Below are 15,704 nucleotides of genomic sequence, written 5' to 3'. Positions count from 1 at the left end.
AAAAAAAAAAGTGTCCTATTTTATTGAGTATTTTTAACAAAACTGGACATTGAATTTGTAAAGCATCTTTTCATCACCTTTGGCATGATATTTTTCTTCTGTGTAGACCTATTAATATGTTGAATAATGTCTATTTTATAATAGTGATTTTTGTTGTAAATTTTAGATTTTCCATCTCTTTGTTGTTAGTTTTGATAAATTACATTTTCTAGTAAATTATCTATTTCATTTAGTTTTCAAATTTATTTACATAGAATTGAGCAAAGTAGTCTTTTATGACTCTTGGTTTCTTCTCTTTCTACTGATATTTTCCTCTTTTTTCATTACCATCTAACAGTACTGGCAAATACATCTTTTTTTAATTCATTAAAACAAAAACAATAAAAGCAGTTTAATTTTTTAAAAAGTGATCCCAAACTTCTTAAATTATAATAAAGAATCCTTCAGATTTAATTCTAATTGCCTGCCGAAACTTTTCTGCCTCCTTGCATTAATTTCTTAGGATACTTGTAAATTTGTTTTCCAGTCAACATTTGGATAAAAATCTAAATAACAGTCCTTTTGCTTTCTTCTCCCCTACCCTACTCTTAAGGGGTAAGGATCTCTTTACTGGTATCCTTACTGAAAAAGAAATTTAGATCTTTGTATATTCTCAGTAGCGTGAAAGATTCAGAGTTTTTCCCCATTTCATGTGATAAATTTTGATATTTTTAATGATTCTGAGTGACTTTCATTTAAGATATATTTGGTATGAAATTAATGTGATTGTATAAAAGGCATTCTAAAATAAATTTATGATTTCTTAAATTTTTCAGTAAACAGTTTTGACTTAGGGATGGCTGCAACATCCTGCAAGGATATAAGGCAAAGTATTACTCCATGAAATGTCTTATTTTTCCTGTAAAATTGTATGAAAGCACCCTGCTTTCTAAAGCAGAAATGACTTAAATGATTTGATTCTGGAGGGGGGAAAAAAAGGTGATCGAATTTTTTTATTATATTTATTTGGCTGCACTGGGCCTCAGTTGCAGCATGTGGGATCTATTTCCCTGACCAGGGATCGAACCCAGACCCCCTGCATTGGGAGCATGGAGTCTTAACCACTGGACCACCAGCGAAGTCCCATGATCAAATGTTTTAATTGTCCATCTGAAGGGCTGAATTCTTTTCCCTCCAGTGAAGAGCGCTTTCAGTAGTCTCGTGTTCATTTTGCCCATCTGGTTCTTTTTGTGATTGTGTGAGGTTATAACCTCTGTGTCTTAGCATACTTCTGTGTACTTTGCTCTTTCTCTGTGTTATTACCTTTTCTCTTATTTTATTATTTTAGTGGAAAATTACCTGTTAGGATTTTATTTGAAATGAAGAATTTTAGGGCTTGCATTATTAAATACTGTCAGATCCCCACTTCTGTCACATGGTTTTTAATGTGCTACCTCTTTCCAGACCTGCTTATTAGTGGTATGGTGTAAAACAGATAAGTGACCCCACCTATGAATTTCTCCCTTGTTTTTGAGACATGTCTGTCCTTTTCAAGAGGGTGAATTATTCTTCACCTCTTGTCCATTGGTTGGGGGACTGGGGCTTACAACAATAACAATAGATCAACAGTAGGTCTTACTAAGGAAGTTATGTTTCAAGTGTATTTTTGTAATATAACTTACACAGCACTTTTATTTTTAGACCCTCCTTTTGTTTCTTAATTCTAACAATATCCCTGTAAATTATATTAGAACAGGTAGTAAATGTCCATTGTACAAATGGTGAAATGAATTTCAGTGAAGGCGCAAAGGTAAAAACAGGACCAAGACTGAAATTAAGACCCAGATCTCCAAATACAAGTCATTCTTTTCAGCAGTAAAGACTTTTGTGAGTGACCCCTACCTCCCAGGATTCCGTTTCCTCCTCAGGAGACGGTGGGTTGCACCAGGTTTATCATTGACTCTAGCCATTCGCGAACAGACGAGACCTGAGTCCCTTGATTTCCCTTGTTAGGGACCTTCCAGTTGCTGAACCCCCAATATTGTCATGACTAGACAGTGTTATAATTTGTCTGCCTTATTTTGTGTAGTGGATTTTTATTACAGAAACATTTTTTTTTTTTTTTTTGGTGGTACGCGGGCCTCTCACTGTTGTGGCCTCTCCCGTTGCGGAGCACAGGCTCCCGACGCACAGGCTCAGCGGCCACGGCTCACGGGCCCAGCCGCTCTGCGGCATGTGGGATCTTCCTGGACTGGTGCACGAACCCGTATCCCCTGCATCGGCAGGCGGGTTCTCAACCACTGCGCCACCAGTGAAGCCCCAGAAACATTTTTTTTAATGTCCAGATCTTTAAGTATTGCTTGAGTACAAACTTTGTTGTACTTTTTAGCTTTTAAATATAGGTAGAATTTTATTTATTCCTAAGTGAGTTTGGGATTTAAACTAAAAAGAGAATCTGGGTCTTTGAAACTTGGTTAGTCTGAACATAACTCCTAGCATTCTCTAATTCTTCAGGCCAAGGACCTCTTATTACCTGGCTATCTTCTATATCTTTCTTTTCTCCCCTCTTCTTTCATAGTCATGTAATTAATAGCCAGGCTCTTCTTCACTTCTCTTTGACAGTCTCTACTCCTAAAGTCATCAGTTTTCTTTAAGTGTCTTTCAGCCTCAGTCTGAACGCAGTGGGTCCCAAGATGCATATGCCATAGCATGCCCTATTATATTCATCCTTTTGGATGAATGTATTAGAATTTATACTAGTAATTATTATCATCTTTCTATCCAAAAGATTTGAAGTCTTAATCTAAACTTCTCCCTTGTGTCCATTTTGTTAATGACTGCCTTTTTAATGAGGCCTTCTTGGAACTTCTTACTTCCCTATGGATAATGTTTAAGACTAGCCTTTTATCAAATGAAAAGTGGTAGAATGCAATACCTAATCTCATTAATCCATTCTGGCTTTAAAATTATGTGACTTTTGGACAAAATCCAGAAATAAGTTAATATTACCAATATAAATAAATTTCTTATCAATGACTATGTTTCCTAAGTCTTGCCATTTAAAATATCTTTAAAACCTAAAAAATTCTAACCTGATAGAAATCTCATCCACCTGTGAAAAGACAAATGTTTTCAAACACTACTGAAGTTCTCTTCTATTTTAGTCCGCTCTGTCTTTAATTAAGACCCCAGTATTTCATCCTCTTAGAAAGATGCTGCTACTTGCACAATATTGTTTTGAGATGGAAACTACTACATAAACACAATTCTTCTTATTAAGTGTCTCCAGGGTTTTGTTTCTTTATCCCTTTCTTTGTAAACAAGCAGCCACTATATTTTTAGTAGTGAATTTCAAAATCCTTTTTAACCTTATAGGTCCAAGGGTAGCCAAGGATGGCTGCAGCTTCATATGATCAGTTGTTAAAGCAAGTTGAGGCACTGAAGATGGAGAACTCAAATCTTCGACAAGAGCTAGAAGATAATTCCAATCATCTTACAAAACTGGAAACTGAGGCATCTAATATGAAGGTATCAAGACTGTGACTTTTAATTGTAGTTTATCCATTTTTATTCAGTACTCCTTCCTGTAAACTTGGGATTAGCCAGTTCATTTACTTAAAAGTGTGTTGTAAGTTAAGCAGTAATATGTAAAAACTCTTTCTTGCAAAAGTTAACATTTATATTTTTAAACAAAATGTTTTGAATTCATCCAGCAAATTATATAAAGAAAATGATTGTAAAACCCCAGTGACTCATTAGTTAGTTCTTAGTTATTTTTAAGCTTAAAAATAAAAGGCCAACTTAACCGTCACTATAGTGAGGCTGGGTGTTCTGTGTAATTCATAGAAACTAGCCTCACAACCTTAGAATCTATCTCAAGTATTAAATATTGCCATCATCCCCAACTCTCTCAGATCTTGTCTTCACTTAAGTGCTACAATGATAGATGATCAAGAAAATCAGGGTGCCCTAGTGGGAAGAGTCCTGAACTGAAAGTCAGTACCTGGTCCTGTTCCTCGTTTTGCCATAAGCTAAACTACATACTCTAGGGTGCCCTTCTAGAATTAAGTTGCCTTATTTGGAAAATACAGTCATTGCACTAGCATAGATGATTTCCATGACACCTTCATGCCCTGAAATTGGTTTCCCAAATAACATTGAAAAGCTGTGATAACCTCCACGAAAAGTTATAAAATATTAAATCTGCACCGGGGCAAATATGTTCTAATTTCAAAATAATTAAGATTAAAACTTTAACTGTTTGAATTTCCAGCTACTTAGGCAGATTCTCCTCTCACTGAATTTAATAACTTTATAGAATTGGAGATTCAACAAAACTGTTACCTCCTTCTCTTTTAAAAAATTCTTCCTGCTACGTGTTGTTTCTGTGCCTTGGCTATTTTAACATCTGGGTTTCCGACCCTTTCTTCCTGTCTGCTCACTACTCTTATTCCTTATTCATTTCCTAGTCTCTTCTAGTTCTTTTTCCATGCATTTTGAGGTCTCCCTTATTCTTCAAGCTTCTGTATATCACTGAACTATTTTTGCTCCTCTTTTACTTTTGTATTCATTATCATAACAGTTCAGCCTTTTACTCATATGAGCTTTTCTTTCTTTCTTTCTCTTTCTTTCTTTCTTTCTCTTTCTCTCTCTCTCTCTTTCTTTCTCTCTCTGTCTCTCTCTCTTTCTTTCTCTCCCTCCCTCCATCCCTCCCTCCCTGTGTATCTATAAATCTTTTCCACTCTAATTGCCTATTTCTCTATGGCAGTAGCAATTGACAGATCTCCAAGATACCTACCTCAAGTCCTTTTGGAGATTAAGTAGACTATAAAGAAACATTTTTTCTCACTACAGACTTTGGGTGACCTTAAAAACAACTGACTCAATTACCTACTAGGTTAAAAAAGAATAGTCTGGTATTTTAACACAGATCAACATAATATATCTAAAATTATTGTACATGGCATGTGGTTTTAAAAGTTTAAAGATAAAAATCTTAAAATTCCCAGCAGGACTACTCTTTCATCTACTTCAGAAGTATACTTAGTAGGTAATTCTTCCTGGAATGCCTATCTCAATGTCTCTTTTGCAGTGCAGAATTCTGAGATCCCTTTTAAAAGTTGTTTTTTTAAAAAAAAAAAAAAAAACGAGCAAATTTAAAATTCATTTTTGGGAAACATTTTAACCTATCTTTAGATCCATCTCCATGTTGAAATGGAATGTCTCTCAGAGTAACAATACAAGTCAGACCCTTAAATTTCTACAGTGGAATATCAGGGTGACCTCTTAGCCATGTGATATAATATACATCATGAATATTACTATTTAATATTAAATACTAATATTGTCTGGATTCAACTGTGAATTGATTATTACTCAGCAAGTGCTTTTACAGACATCCTTGCTAAGCCATCCACATATTTCTTCAGGATTGGGTGTATGTTATCATAGCAGTTACAGCCTTGTACTGAAATTATTTATGTATCTCTCTTTTTAAGAGGCTTTATGGTGTTAAAGAATAGGAACCATGACCTGTTTATTTTGTCTTAGATTATCAATTTGTGAAAAGACACTTGGAAACATTGGCACTTCCTACACTGGATTAAAGTTAATCCAAAACAATGGTTATTTCTCAAAAAATCACTTATTAGACTTTGGAATACATCATATGATCTTGAATTATGTTTCCTAATCATTAACATATTTACCCTATGGAAGGCAAGGTGTGTCTCCTCCAACTAGATATCTCAGGATTTCTGAAGTTTATGCAGTAGTACCATCTAGTGGCAAAAGAGAATACTGCTTTGCTATTGATTACATGTCATTGATACTATAAAAATGTTTTGTGTGTGTGTGTCAGGGAAATATGTGTACAACAGTTAGGGAAATGTGAACACTGACTGTATATTTGAGAATATTAAGGAAATGCTCATTTTTTAGGTATAATGATGGCATTGTGGTTGTGTTTAGAAAGAATCCCTGTGTAAATATACATATCGAATTTTTTTACAGAAGAAACAGTGTGTCTGAGATTTGTTTTTCAGATAAATTTGGGTTGTGGGGGAATGGAGAAAATGGTTATGGGTATAGATGAAAAAAGCCCATGAGTTGATAGTTACTGAAGTAAGATGTGAGGATACATAAGAGTTTGTTATATTGTTCTCTACATTTATGTATATACTTGACATTTCTGTAATTAAAACAAAATACAGATTTTGTGGGATTTAGATCAGATAAATGCAGCAATTACAGCTAAACTTAAGAGATATTAGGTACTATATTTTTTACTCCAGGGCTAGAAATGAACGTGATTTACTTTAAAATGGTGAGCATAGCAACAAGGTAAATATGGTGAGTTGTGAAGTATTTAAACTGAGATATGGCATGGTATAGAAAAAATTATCTTTAGGTAAAATATTAATCAACCATTTTTATCTTTTTTGTATTTTCTCAAAATGAAATATTTATAACTTGCTCTGTAAACTATAAAACCATACATGGAAAGTATCTTTTATTTTCAGAGTATAAGAAAAAATGAGAAGTAGAAATTCAGATTGGCACATTTCATAATTTATTTTGAAGATTTAATTACCAAGTATACTTTTATCTGGTAATGAAAAGAATAAATAACTATGATATATATTGAGAAAAACAGAAGTGGATCAAGCAGAAACCCCCTTGAAATGACACAGTTGCTCATTGATAAATATTTCCTATTTACTGATATGACCACAGCATATTTTGTCTCTAATAATTAAGTCTCTGATGTTTTTAAAATCTTTAAATGTTTTTGAAAATAATGTGATTATGTAATATAACTAAGTTTTTAAAACCAAACTTCCAGAATTTATAAATACAAATGAATATTCTCTCCTTTAAAATTTACATATTAATTTTAAAAGCTGTCGTTTCTCAAAACATTTTTTGAAGTATTTTATTTGGAATTGCTTTGCAGTTGTGTTGCATTTTCTCTTAAAAACTCTCTGAAATTGAGGACTTCTTTTAGGTTGTATGCAGCATGCAGCCCCAGGCAATCAATCAGTACTACTGCAGCAACTAGAAACACTGGATAAAAAATAAAAATTGTACTTTTTAAAGACATTGGAGAACTGTGAAATCATCAAGGACTGTATTAACTAAAATTCCTAAGAGGAAAGAGCCCTTTCTAGATGAGCTGAGATCACTGGTAATTTTCTTCCCCAGGGGTATTTGCTGTTTCTAGGGGTAGACTGATAATTCCTCACTGGCACAGGACTCTACTGGAGGAAAGAAACTGTTGGAGGTCTTGACAAACATGTGGGCAGATGTGAAGTATTGACAATTAGAGGAGCTCCAAATGCATGGCTAGTTTTCCCAAATTTTCTCCAAATGCATGGGGCATTGGCTGAGTCTTGGTGTAGGGAAGGATGCTGGGGATGGACTATGGAGGCAGGATGTTAGGAGGCCATGTCCTGGTAGAGGAATACTCATACAACAGGTCTCCTCAGTCTAAGTGTAGAGGAGAGAGACATTCAAGGAACTTGGCAAACCAAATCAGATATGAAGTTCACTTAAACTGCAACTGCAACCTATTTTCAGTTATTGGATGAAGGAAATCAGACCCCAGTGGTGGAAAGGGCAAACTCTTTGAGGCAAAATCTGATCTGAAGTCTTTATTGTTCTTGTATACATAACGACTAGCATGCAGTTAAAAGTTATAAGAAATACAAAAAAATAGGAAAATGACTGATAATCAAAAGAACAAATAGAAAATAGAAGCAAATCCCAAGATGATCCACGTGTTGTAATTAGTAGTCAAAGATTTTAACATAATTTAAATGTTTTGAAAAAAAAGGAAAAGATGGATTAAATGGATGAAAAATCAGAAAATCTCAACAGAGAATTGGAATCTGTAATTAAGAAGAATCATGTAGATATTCTATAACTGAAATATTTTTAACATTAACTTATTGGATGGGCTTGACCACAGGTTAAACACAGGATTAATGAACTAGTGAGAAGATAGAATTAGTGAACATGTAGAAAGGTCAATAGAAAAATATCCAAACTGAAGCACAGAAGAGGAAGAAAAATGGAAAACAAAAAGAGTATGTAAGAGTTATGAGGGACACAGGCAAATAGGTAAAGGCAAATATAATTGAAGTCTTAGAAGGGGCAGGGGAAGAGAATGGAGCAAAAGTAATACTTAAAGACATAGTGGCTGAGAATTCATGTAAAGCTATTGTGAAGTTATTAAGACAATGTGGTAATTAGAGTAGATTAGTAGACTAACAGCAGTAGAGTTGAGAAAAATGCCTACATATATATGGTCACCTGATTTATGATCCAGGCATCCCTGCAGATCAGTGGGGAAAGGCTCGTCTTTTCAATAAATGGTGCAGAGGCAATTAAATATCTGTATGAAGGAAAAAAAAACAAAAAAGAACCAAGAGCTCTACCTCAGATCATGTGCAAAAAAGTAATTCAAGTAAATCATATGCAAAAAAAGTAAATGTGAAGACAGAACAGTTTCCTTCTGGAAGAAAACTTAGGGAATAGTTTCATCTCCTTAGAGCAGGCAAAGATTTCTTAAATAGAATGCCAAAGTACTAAAAATTTATCAGTTGGACATCATTAAAACTGACAGCTTTTGTTCATCAAAAGACTCCATTATGTTTCTAGAAGAAAATATAGAATAATATCGCTTTGACCTTCATGAAGGCAAAATTTCTTAGTACACATAAAGCTCTAAACATAAAAGAAAAAAAGGTATAAAATGAACGTCATGAAATTTAAAACAGTCTTTTCAAAAGACTTCATTAAGAAAATGGAAAGGCAAGGCATAGACTGGAAGAAAATATTTGCAGTACGTATATCTGATAAAGGACTTGGTTCAGAATATAAAAAGAATTTTTACAAACCAATAATTTTAAAAGTCCAGTTTTTAAAATCTGGCCCAAAACTTGAAAAGACAATTCAAAAAGGAAGGTAAATGGTCAGTAAGCACATGTAAAGGGATTCAACATCCTTTATCCTCAGGGAAATGCAAATATCGTTTCATTCCTACTAAAATCACTAAAATTTAAAAGACTGATCATGCCAAATTTGGAACATCAAGATGCTTATACATTGCTGGTAGGAGTATAAAATGGCACATCATCTTTGGAAAACCATTCAGCAGTTTCTTTTAAAGTTAAACCCTATGACTCAGCATTTAAACTTCCAGATATACTCAAGAGAAGTGAGTGCATGTGTCCACCTGAAGATATGTGCAAAAATGTTCATAGTAGCATTCTTCATAATAGCCTCCAAACTGGCAACAACCCAAATGTCCATCAAGAGGGAGAATAAAGGATAAATCAGTTAAGGTGCATTCATACAGTGGATAACTACATAGCATTAAAAAAAAATAGCTGATACATGCAACAGCATGAATAAATCTCATAGAAATTTTGGTGAGCAAAAAACGTGAGACACAAAAGACTGTATACTGTATGATTTCATTTATATGCAGTTCACAAGCATGCCAACTAATAGATACAGAAATCAGAATACTGGTAACCAGTATATTCACTCTAGGGAGTGAATATTGATTGGTAAGAAGCAAAAGGGAACCTTCTGAGATGCTGGAAATGTTCTGTGTCTTCCCTGGGTAGTGATTACATGGATACTTAGATTACATCAGAAACTTAATATTGGTGTACTTTTCATATGTATGTTGTATCTCAGTAAAACAGAAAAAAAATTAGGGCTAATTTTTATCATGGAATAGCCATAAACTATTCACAACAAAGTAGTGAGTAATGTAGTCATGCTGGATGATGTCATCTCGAGGCAAGGTAACTGGATCTGACTATGAATTAATAATGTGTACATTTTTTTTCTTTTTTTGGTGAGGTTCATAACTCAGAATGTACAAAAAAAGTTTAATGGAACATATTGGAATAAGTAGCTTCCAAGGTGGCTGCTTTGAAAGTCTTAAAAAAAATTTTTTTAAACCTTAAATTACAATAATTTTATTTACTTTTGTGGTTAAAGCTTGTATCAACAGACTTCTAACCACATGCACAGAAACTTTAAAAAAACATATTACAAGTTGTGCATATTTACTATTTTTAAAAATTAGGAAATATGGGCAAACAAAAAGAGATATCAAAATCACCCATTTAAAAAATGTTTTTAATACCAGCAGTAACCTTGATAATGTGTGTATTTTTCTCTGTGCATTTTATGCAGGCATGCATTTAATGGGATCGTATTTTGAAGCATGCTTTTAAATTTAATATATCATCTTTTCATGTCATTAAATATTTTATAATATTTCATAGTTCTGTAATATTCCATTATATGGCTAATGCCATAAATTTATTTAATCCATTATTGTTGGACATGCAGGTTTACTTAGCCTTTTAATTTCTTTTGTTGGTGTTATTTTAATTTTTCTTTATTATTTTTTAACATGTTTTTAAAAAACTGTTAATGTGCCATTAGTTTTGAAAAATTAGGTGTATGTCCTATGAGATGCCAAGGATTTCTTTTTCTTGTTCTTTTTGAACTCTTAAGTACTTGTACCTTTTCTAAAAACAATATTTTTTTGTTATACCTGTTGTTTTAAAATTAGGAAACCAAAAACAAGCAAAAAAATTGCTTGTAATTCTAACTTCCATAGAATACCACTGTTAACTCTTGATGATAGGCTTTGGAGAATAGTCTTGTATAAAGAGAGACCTGATCAGAGCTCTGTTTTAAAAGGCTTACTCTGATAGTTCTGTGCAAGGTAGGACCATTTAGGAGTTTATTTTAGTAGTTTTGAGGTTAATAACCAGGATAGTGACAGTAAGAATAGAAAAGAGATGGCTGTAAGAGAGATAATAGAGCTAGAATACAGAATTTGATAACTGATTGGGAAGATGAAGGAGGGGACGCTGAGGATTTGAGCCTGGAGGTACAAAAGAAAGCTACTGCCATTTAACTGAAGGAATACAAGGCGAAGAACAGGTTTTAGTGGCACAAAATGATAGTTCGGACATTTACATGTGCAGTTCATATCATCCAGATGCACTGGATGTAAAGCATCTATCAGTCATACTGGGAAAGTGAGTCTGAAATTTGCAAGTGAGGTTAGGATTAGACATATAATTGGAGGTTATTTGAGAAAGGCAGTTGTTGAATTGTAAGACTGGGGATTATAAGAAATAGGAATAAGATTAAAGGATCATTGAAAGACTACAAGCAGCAGTGGGTGGAAGGAGAATTGGGATCCTAAACACTGCAGGTAGCCTACAGTGGTAATCTCAAACTTTATGGAAGAGATGGTGTCCTGATGTTTATACTAAATGTTTTAGAGTAATCTACATTCATTCGAGAAAGGCATCCCTGTGCAAATTTGTTTTCTATCCCACAGTTGTGATACACTGTGACATAATTTCTGAACGTGAATATCAGTCGCCTCGACGTTCCCACGTCTACTTATCTAAGCCTTTTAACCTCCAACATGGTCTATTATTTGAAGGTCAGATCTTAAGGTCACAGACTATTTCTTGTTGTTAACATAGGGATTCTTTTCTTAATGCTTATAATGTCACTGTCAAGGTAAACCAGTGAAGTTGTCTTTGCTACATTTACTACTCACTTTTTGACAGATTTCCTTTTCAATCTATTTATGGATCGTTTTTCATATAGAGGAACACTACCCATAGCTGTAAGATTGTAAATGTTCAAATACACTGTTTTGCATTTGGAAACCTAGTTGGCCAACAAAAGATTTTGCTGTGAACTAGAATGGGTTGCCTCAGAATATATAAAATGTAAATGTACATAAATTATAGAAAAACTAGTAGAAGATGAAAGTTCCCAACCTTCTTTGACAAAAATTTATCAAGGGAAGGATTTAGATGGGAAAGGAAATAATGGATCAAAAGTCAGGAGACAGTGAGCATACAGTCACTTAACTATCTGCTGATTATAAATCAGTGTACTAGTAGAATGTACATAAATGTAGTATATAAAAGCTTGCTGTTTATTGGGGTGTTAAGTAAAACAGCATACTGTGTTAATCTGGTATTTTTCATGTTGGTATAAGCTTAAGAGACATGGATTTTAAACACATAACTAGCTTTTGTGCCTCGGGCAAGTCTGAGTCTCAGTTGATCTGTCTGAAAGATGAGAATGATCTACTTTGCTATATTATTTCAGAAGTTACAGATAATATATCTTAACTATTCCATATATATAATATATTGCATGGAGACTACCCATAATCACCATTATCACAAAATATCACTGTTGTTGGGCTATAATTTATTATTCATAATTAGTAATAGGTAATATATGTAGAGTACTTTACAATTTATGATACGTTTTCAGATAGATCTGAAATAACTTTGTTCCCCGAGCAGACCTAAATGCCAAGAAACTTAGAAGCATGTCTTCAAAAAGTTATTTAGGGGACTTCCCTGGTGGCACAGTAGTTAAGAATCTGCCTGCCAGTGCAGGGGGCCACGGGTTGGATCTCTGGTCCAGGAAGATCCCACATGCCATGGAGCAACTAAGCCCGTGAGCTACAATTACGGAGCCTGTGCTCTAGAGCCCACGAGCCACAACTACTGAGCCCGTGCGTCACAACTACTGAGCCTGCGTGCCTAGAGCCCGTCTCCGCAACAGGAGAAGCCACCGCAATGAGAAGCCCGCATGCAGCAACGAAGACCCAATGCAGCCAAAAATTTTTTTTTTAATTTAAAAAATAAAGTTGATATTATTAAAAAAAAATTACTTAGAATTTTGTCGTGTTAATATATTGTGTTCTTTTTTACAGGAAGTACTTAAACAACTACAAGGAAGTATTGAAGATGAAGCTATGGCTTCGTCTGGACAGATTGATTTATTAGAGCGTCTCAAAGGTAGATTTATTTATTTATTTATTTTTTAACATCTTTATTGGAGTATAACTGCTTTACAATGGTGTGTTACTTTCTGCTTTATAACAAAGTGAATCAGCTATACATATACATATATCAAAGGTAGATTTTTTAAAAGTATTTAAAGTAATTTTTTTAAGCTGCAGTTGTCAGCTTTAGGTGTATATACCCAAGTACAGCTTCTCTTGATTAGAATGTTGGTATTGGGTTTTCTTGGCTTTGAATAAACTATTTTAGATTCCTTCCTTGATAATTTTCAGCTCTTTCTAAAACTCATTGCTGTTCTGCTAGTCACTAAATAAGCCTTTAATAAGCTGTATGCCACAGACTGGGCCCACTGCTTCATTTGAAGGAGTCAGTAACCTTCTTTGTTCCGTCCAGGATAGAAGTGCTTTATCTTCATATACATATGGCCTGATTTTTCGTGGGACTGTTTCTCTTACAGAACCAGGAGTCATTGAATTTCTCTGAGCATCAGCATTTGTGATAAGGATTTCTTCTGTTTCCTATATAAATTTGCTGCTCAATAATTGCCATAATTTAGTACTCCTACAGGCTTTATGTAATATATATAATGTATTTTCAGTTATATTATAAAATGGCTTAAAATTGGAGGGCTAAAATATGAACCAAAGATTTCATTTTTAAAAGATAGAAGCGCCGGGTGGTGCCGAGGAGGGAGTCGCGGGGTGGCTCACTGGCCTGTGTGTAAAGTCTTCTCTGCAGGGGACTGGGTTCATGTGACAAGTTATCTCTGAAGTTCAAGTTTGAGTTGAAACCAGCCTCAAGTTTCACCTGTCCTCACTGACCCGTGGATTTCTGTGTGACCAGGTGTGTGGGTTACAGGATCTAGGTGCTCCAACCAAGCGTCAGCGCTGTGCCCCTGAGGTGGGAGAGCTAAGTTCAGGACGTTGGTCCACAAAAGACCTCCCAGCTCCAGATAATATCAAATGGCAAAAATCTCCCAGAGATCTCCATCTCAACACCAACACCCAGCTCCACTCAACTACCAGCAAGCTACAGTGTTGGACATCCTATGCCAAACAACTAGCAAGACAGGAACACAACCCCACCCATTAGCAGAGAAGCTGCCTAAAATCATAATAAGGCCACAGACACCTCAAAACTCACCACCAGACGTGGACCTGCCCACCAGAAGGACAAGATCCAGCCTCATCCACCAGAGCACAGGCACTAGTCCCCTCCACCAGGAAGCCTACACAACCCATTGAACCAACCTTAGCCAGTGGGGGCAGACACCAAAAACAACGGGAACTACGAACCTGCAGCCTGTGAAAAGGAGACCCCAAACACAGTAAGTTAAGCAAAGTGAGAAGACAGAAAAACACACAGCAGATGAAGGAGCAAGGCAAAAACCCACCAGATCTAACAAATGGAGAGGAAATAGGCAGTCTACCTGAAAAAGAATTCAGAATAACGATAGTAAATATGATCCAAAATCTTAGTAAATCCAAGGAGAAACATGCCGAGACACATATTAATCAAACTATCAAAAATTAAGTACAAAAAAAAATATTAAAAGCAGCAAGAGAAAAACAACAAATAACCCACAAGGGAATCCCCATAAGGTTAACAGCTGATCTTTCAGCAGAAACTCTGTAAGCAAGAAGGGAGTGGCAGGGCATATTTAAAGTGATGAAGGGGAAAAAACCTACAACCAAGATTACTCTACCCAGCAAGGATCTCATTCTGATTTGACGGAGAAATTAAAACCTTTACAGACAAGCAAAAGCTAAGAGAATTCATCACCACCAAACCAGCTTTACAACAAATGCTGAAGGAACTTCTCTAGGCAGGAAACACAAGAGAAGGAAAAGACCTACAATAACAAACCCAAAACAATTAAGAAAATGGTAATAGGAACATGCATATCGATAATTACCTTAAATGTAAGTGGATTAAATGCTCCAACAGAAAGACATAGGCTGGCTGAATGGATACAAAAACAAGACCCGTATATATGCTGTCTACAAGAGACCCATTTCTGACCTAGGGACACATACAATCTGAAAGCGAGGGGATGGAAAAATATATTCCATGCAAATGGAAATCAAAGAAAGCTGGAGTGGCAATTCTCATATCAGACAAAATAGACTTTAAAACAAAAACTATTTATTACAAGACACAAGGACACTACATAATGATCAAGGGATCAATCCAAGAAGAAGTTATAACAATTGTAAATGTTTATGCAGCCAACATAGGATCACCTCAATACATAAGGCAAATACTGACAGCCATAAAAGAGGAAATCGACAGTAACACAGTCATAGGGGATTTTAACACCCCACTTTCACCAATGGACAGATCATCCAAAACGAAAATAAATAAGGAAGCACAAGCTTTAAATGATACATTAAACAAGAGGGACTTAATTGATATTTATAGGACATTCCATCCAAAAACAACAGAATACACATTTTTCTCAAGTGCTCATGGAACATTCTCCAGGACAGATCATATCCTGGGTCACAAATCAAGCCTTCGTAAATTTAAGAAAATTGAACTCGTACCAAGTATCTTTTCCGACCACAACGCTATGAGACTAGATATCAATTACAGGAAAAAATCTGTAAAAAATACAAATACATGGAGGCTAAACAATACACTACTTAATAACCAAGACATCACTGAAGAAATCAAAGGGGAAATCAAAAAATACCTAGAAACAAATAACAATGAAAACACGATGACCCCAAAGCTATGGGATATAGCAAAAACAGTTCTAAGAGGGAAGTTTATAGCAATACAATCCTACCTTAAGAAACAAGAAACATCTCAAATAAACAACCTAACCTTAAACCTAAA

General features: G+C 34.9%; 1 protein-coding gene across 11 annotated transcripts in view; it reads left to right on the top strand.

The window, feature by feature from the left end:
• Positions 1 to 15,704, top strand: part of APC (APC regulator of WNT signaling pathway) — a 150,857-nt gene that overhangs the window by 51,982 nt on the left and 83,171 nt on the right. For 6 of the 11 annotated variants that reach the window (XM_024123873.3, XM_055086707.1, XM_055086708.1 and 3 more), the window contains 2 exons: positions 3,355 to 3,507; positions 12,773 to 12,857. In XM_024123873.3, coding sequence (XP_023979641.1) covers positions 3,373 to 3,507; positions 12,773 to 12,857 — 220 coding nt within the window. In that variant the 5' untranslated portion in view covers positions 3,355 to 3,372. Of the gene's footprint in view, positions 1 to 3,354; positions 3,508 to 12,772; positions 12,858 to 15,704 lie in introns of those variants that run through there. The other 5 variants (XM_024123881.3, XM_024123865.3, XM_024123904.3 and 2 more) reach the window with 2 other exon arrangements.

Source organism: Physeter macrocephalus, chromosome 8, assembly GCF_002837175.3.
Source record: "Physeter macrocephalus isolate SW-GA chromosome 8, ASM283717v5, whole genome shotgun sequence".
NCBI classification, from domain to species: domain Eukaryota; kingdom Metazoa; phylum Chordata; class Mammalia; order Artiodactyla; family Physeteridae; genus Physeter; species Physeter macrocephalus.
Note: the sequence above shows the minus strand (reverse complement) of the source record. Positions and strands in the feature narration are given on the sequence as shown.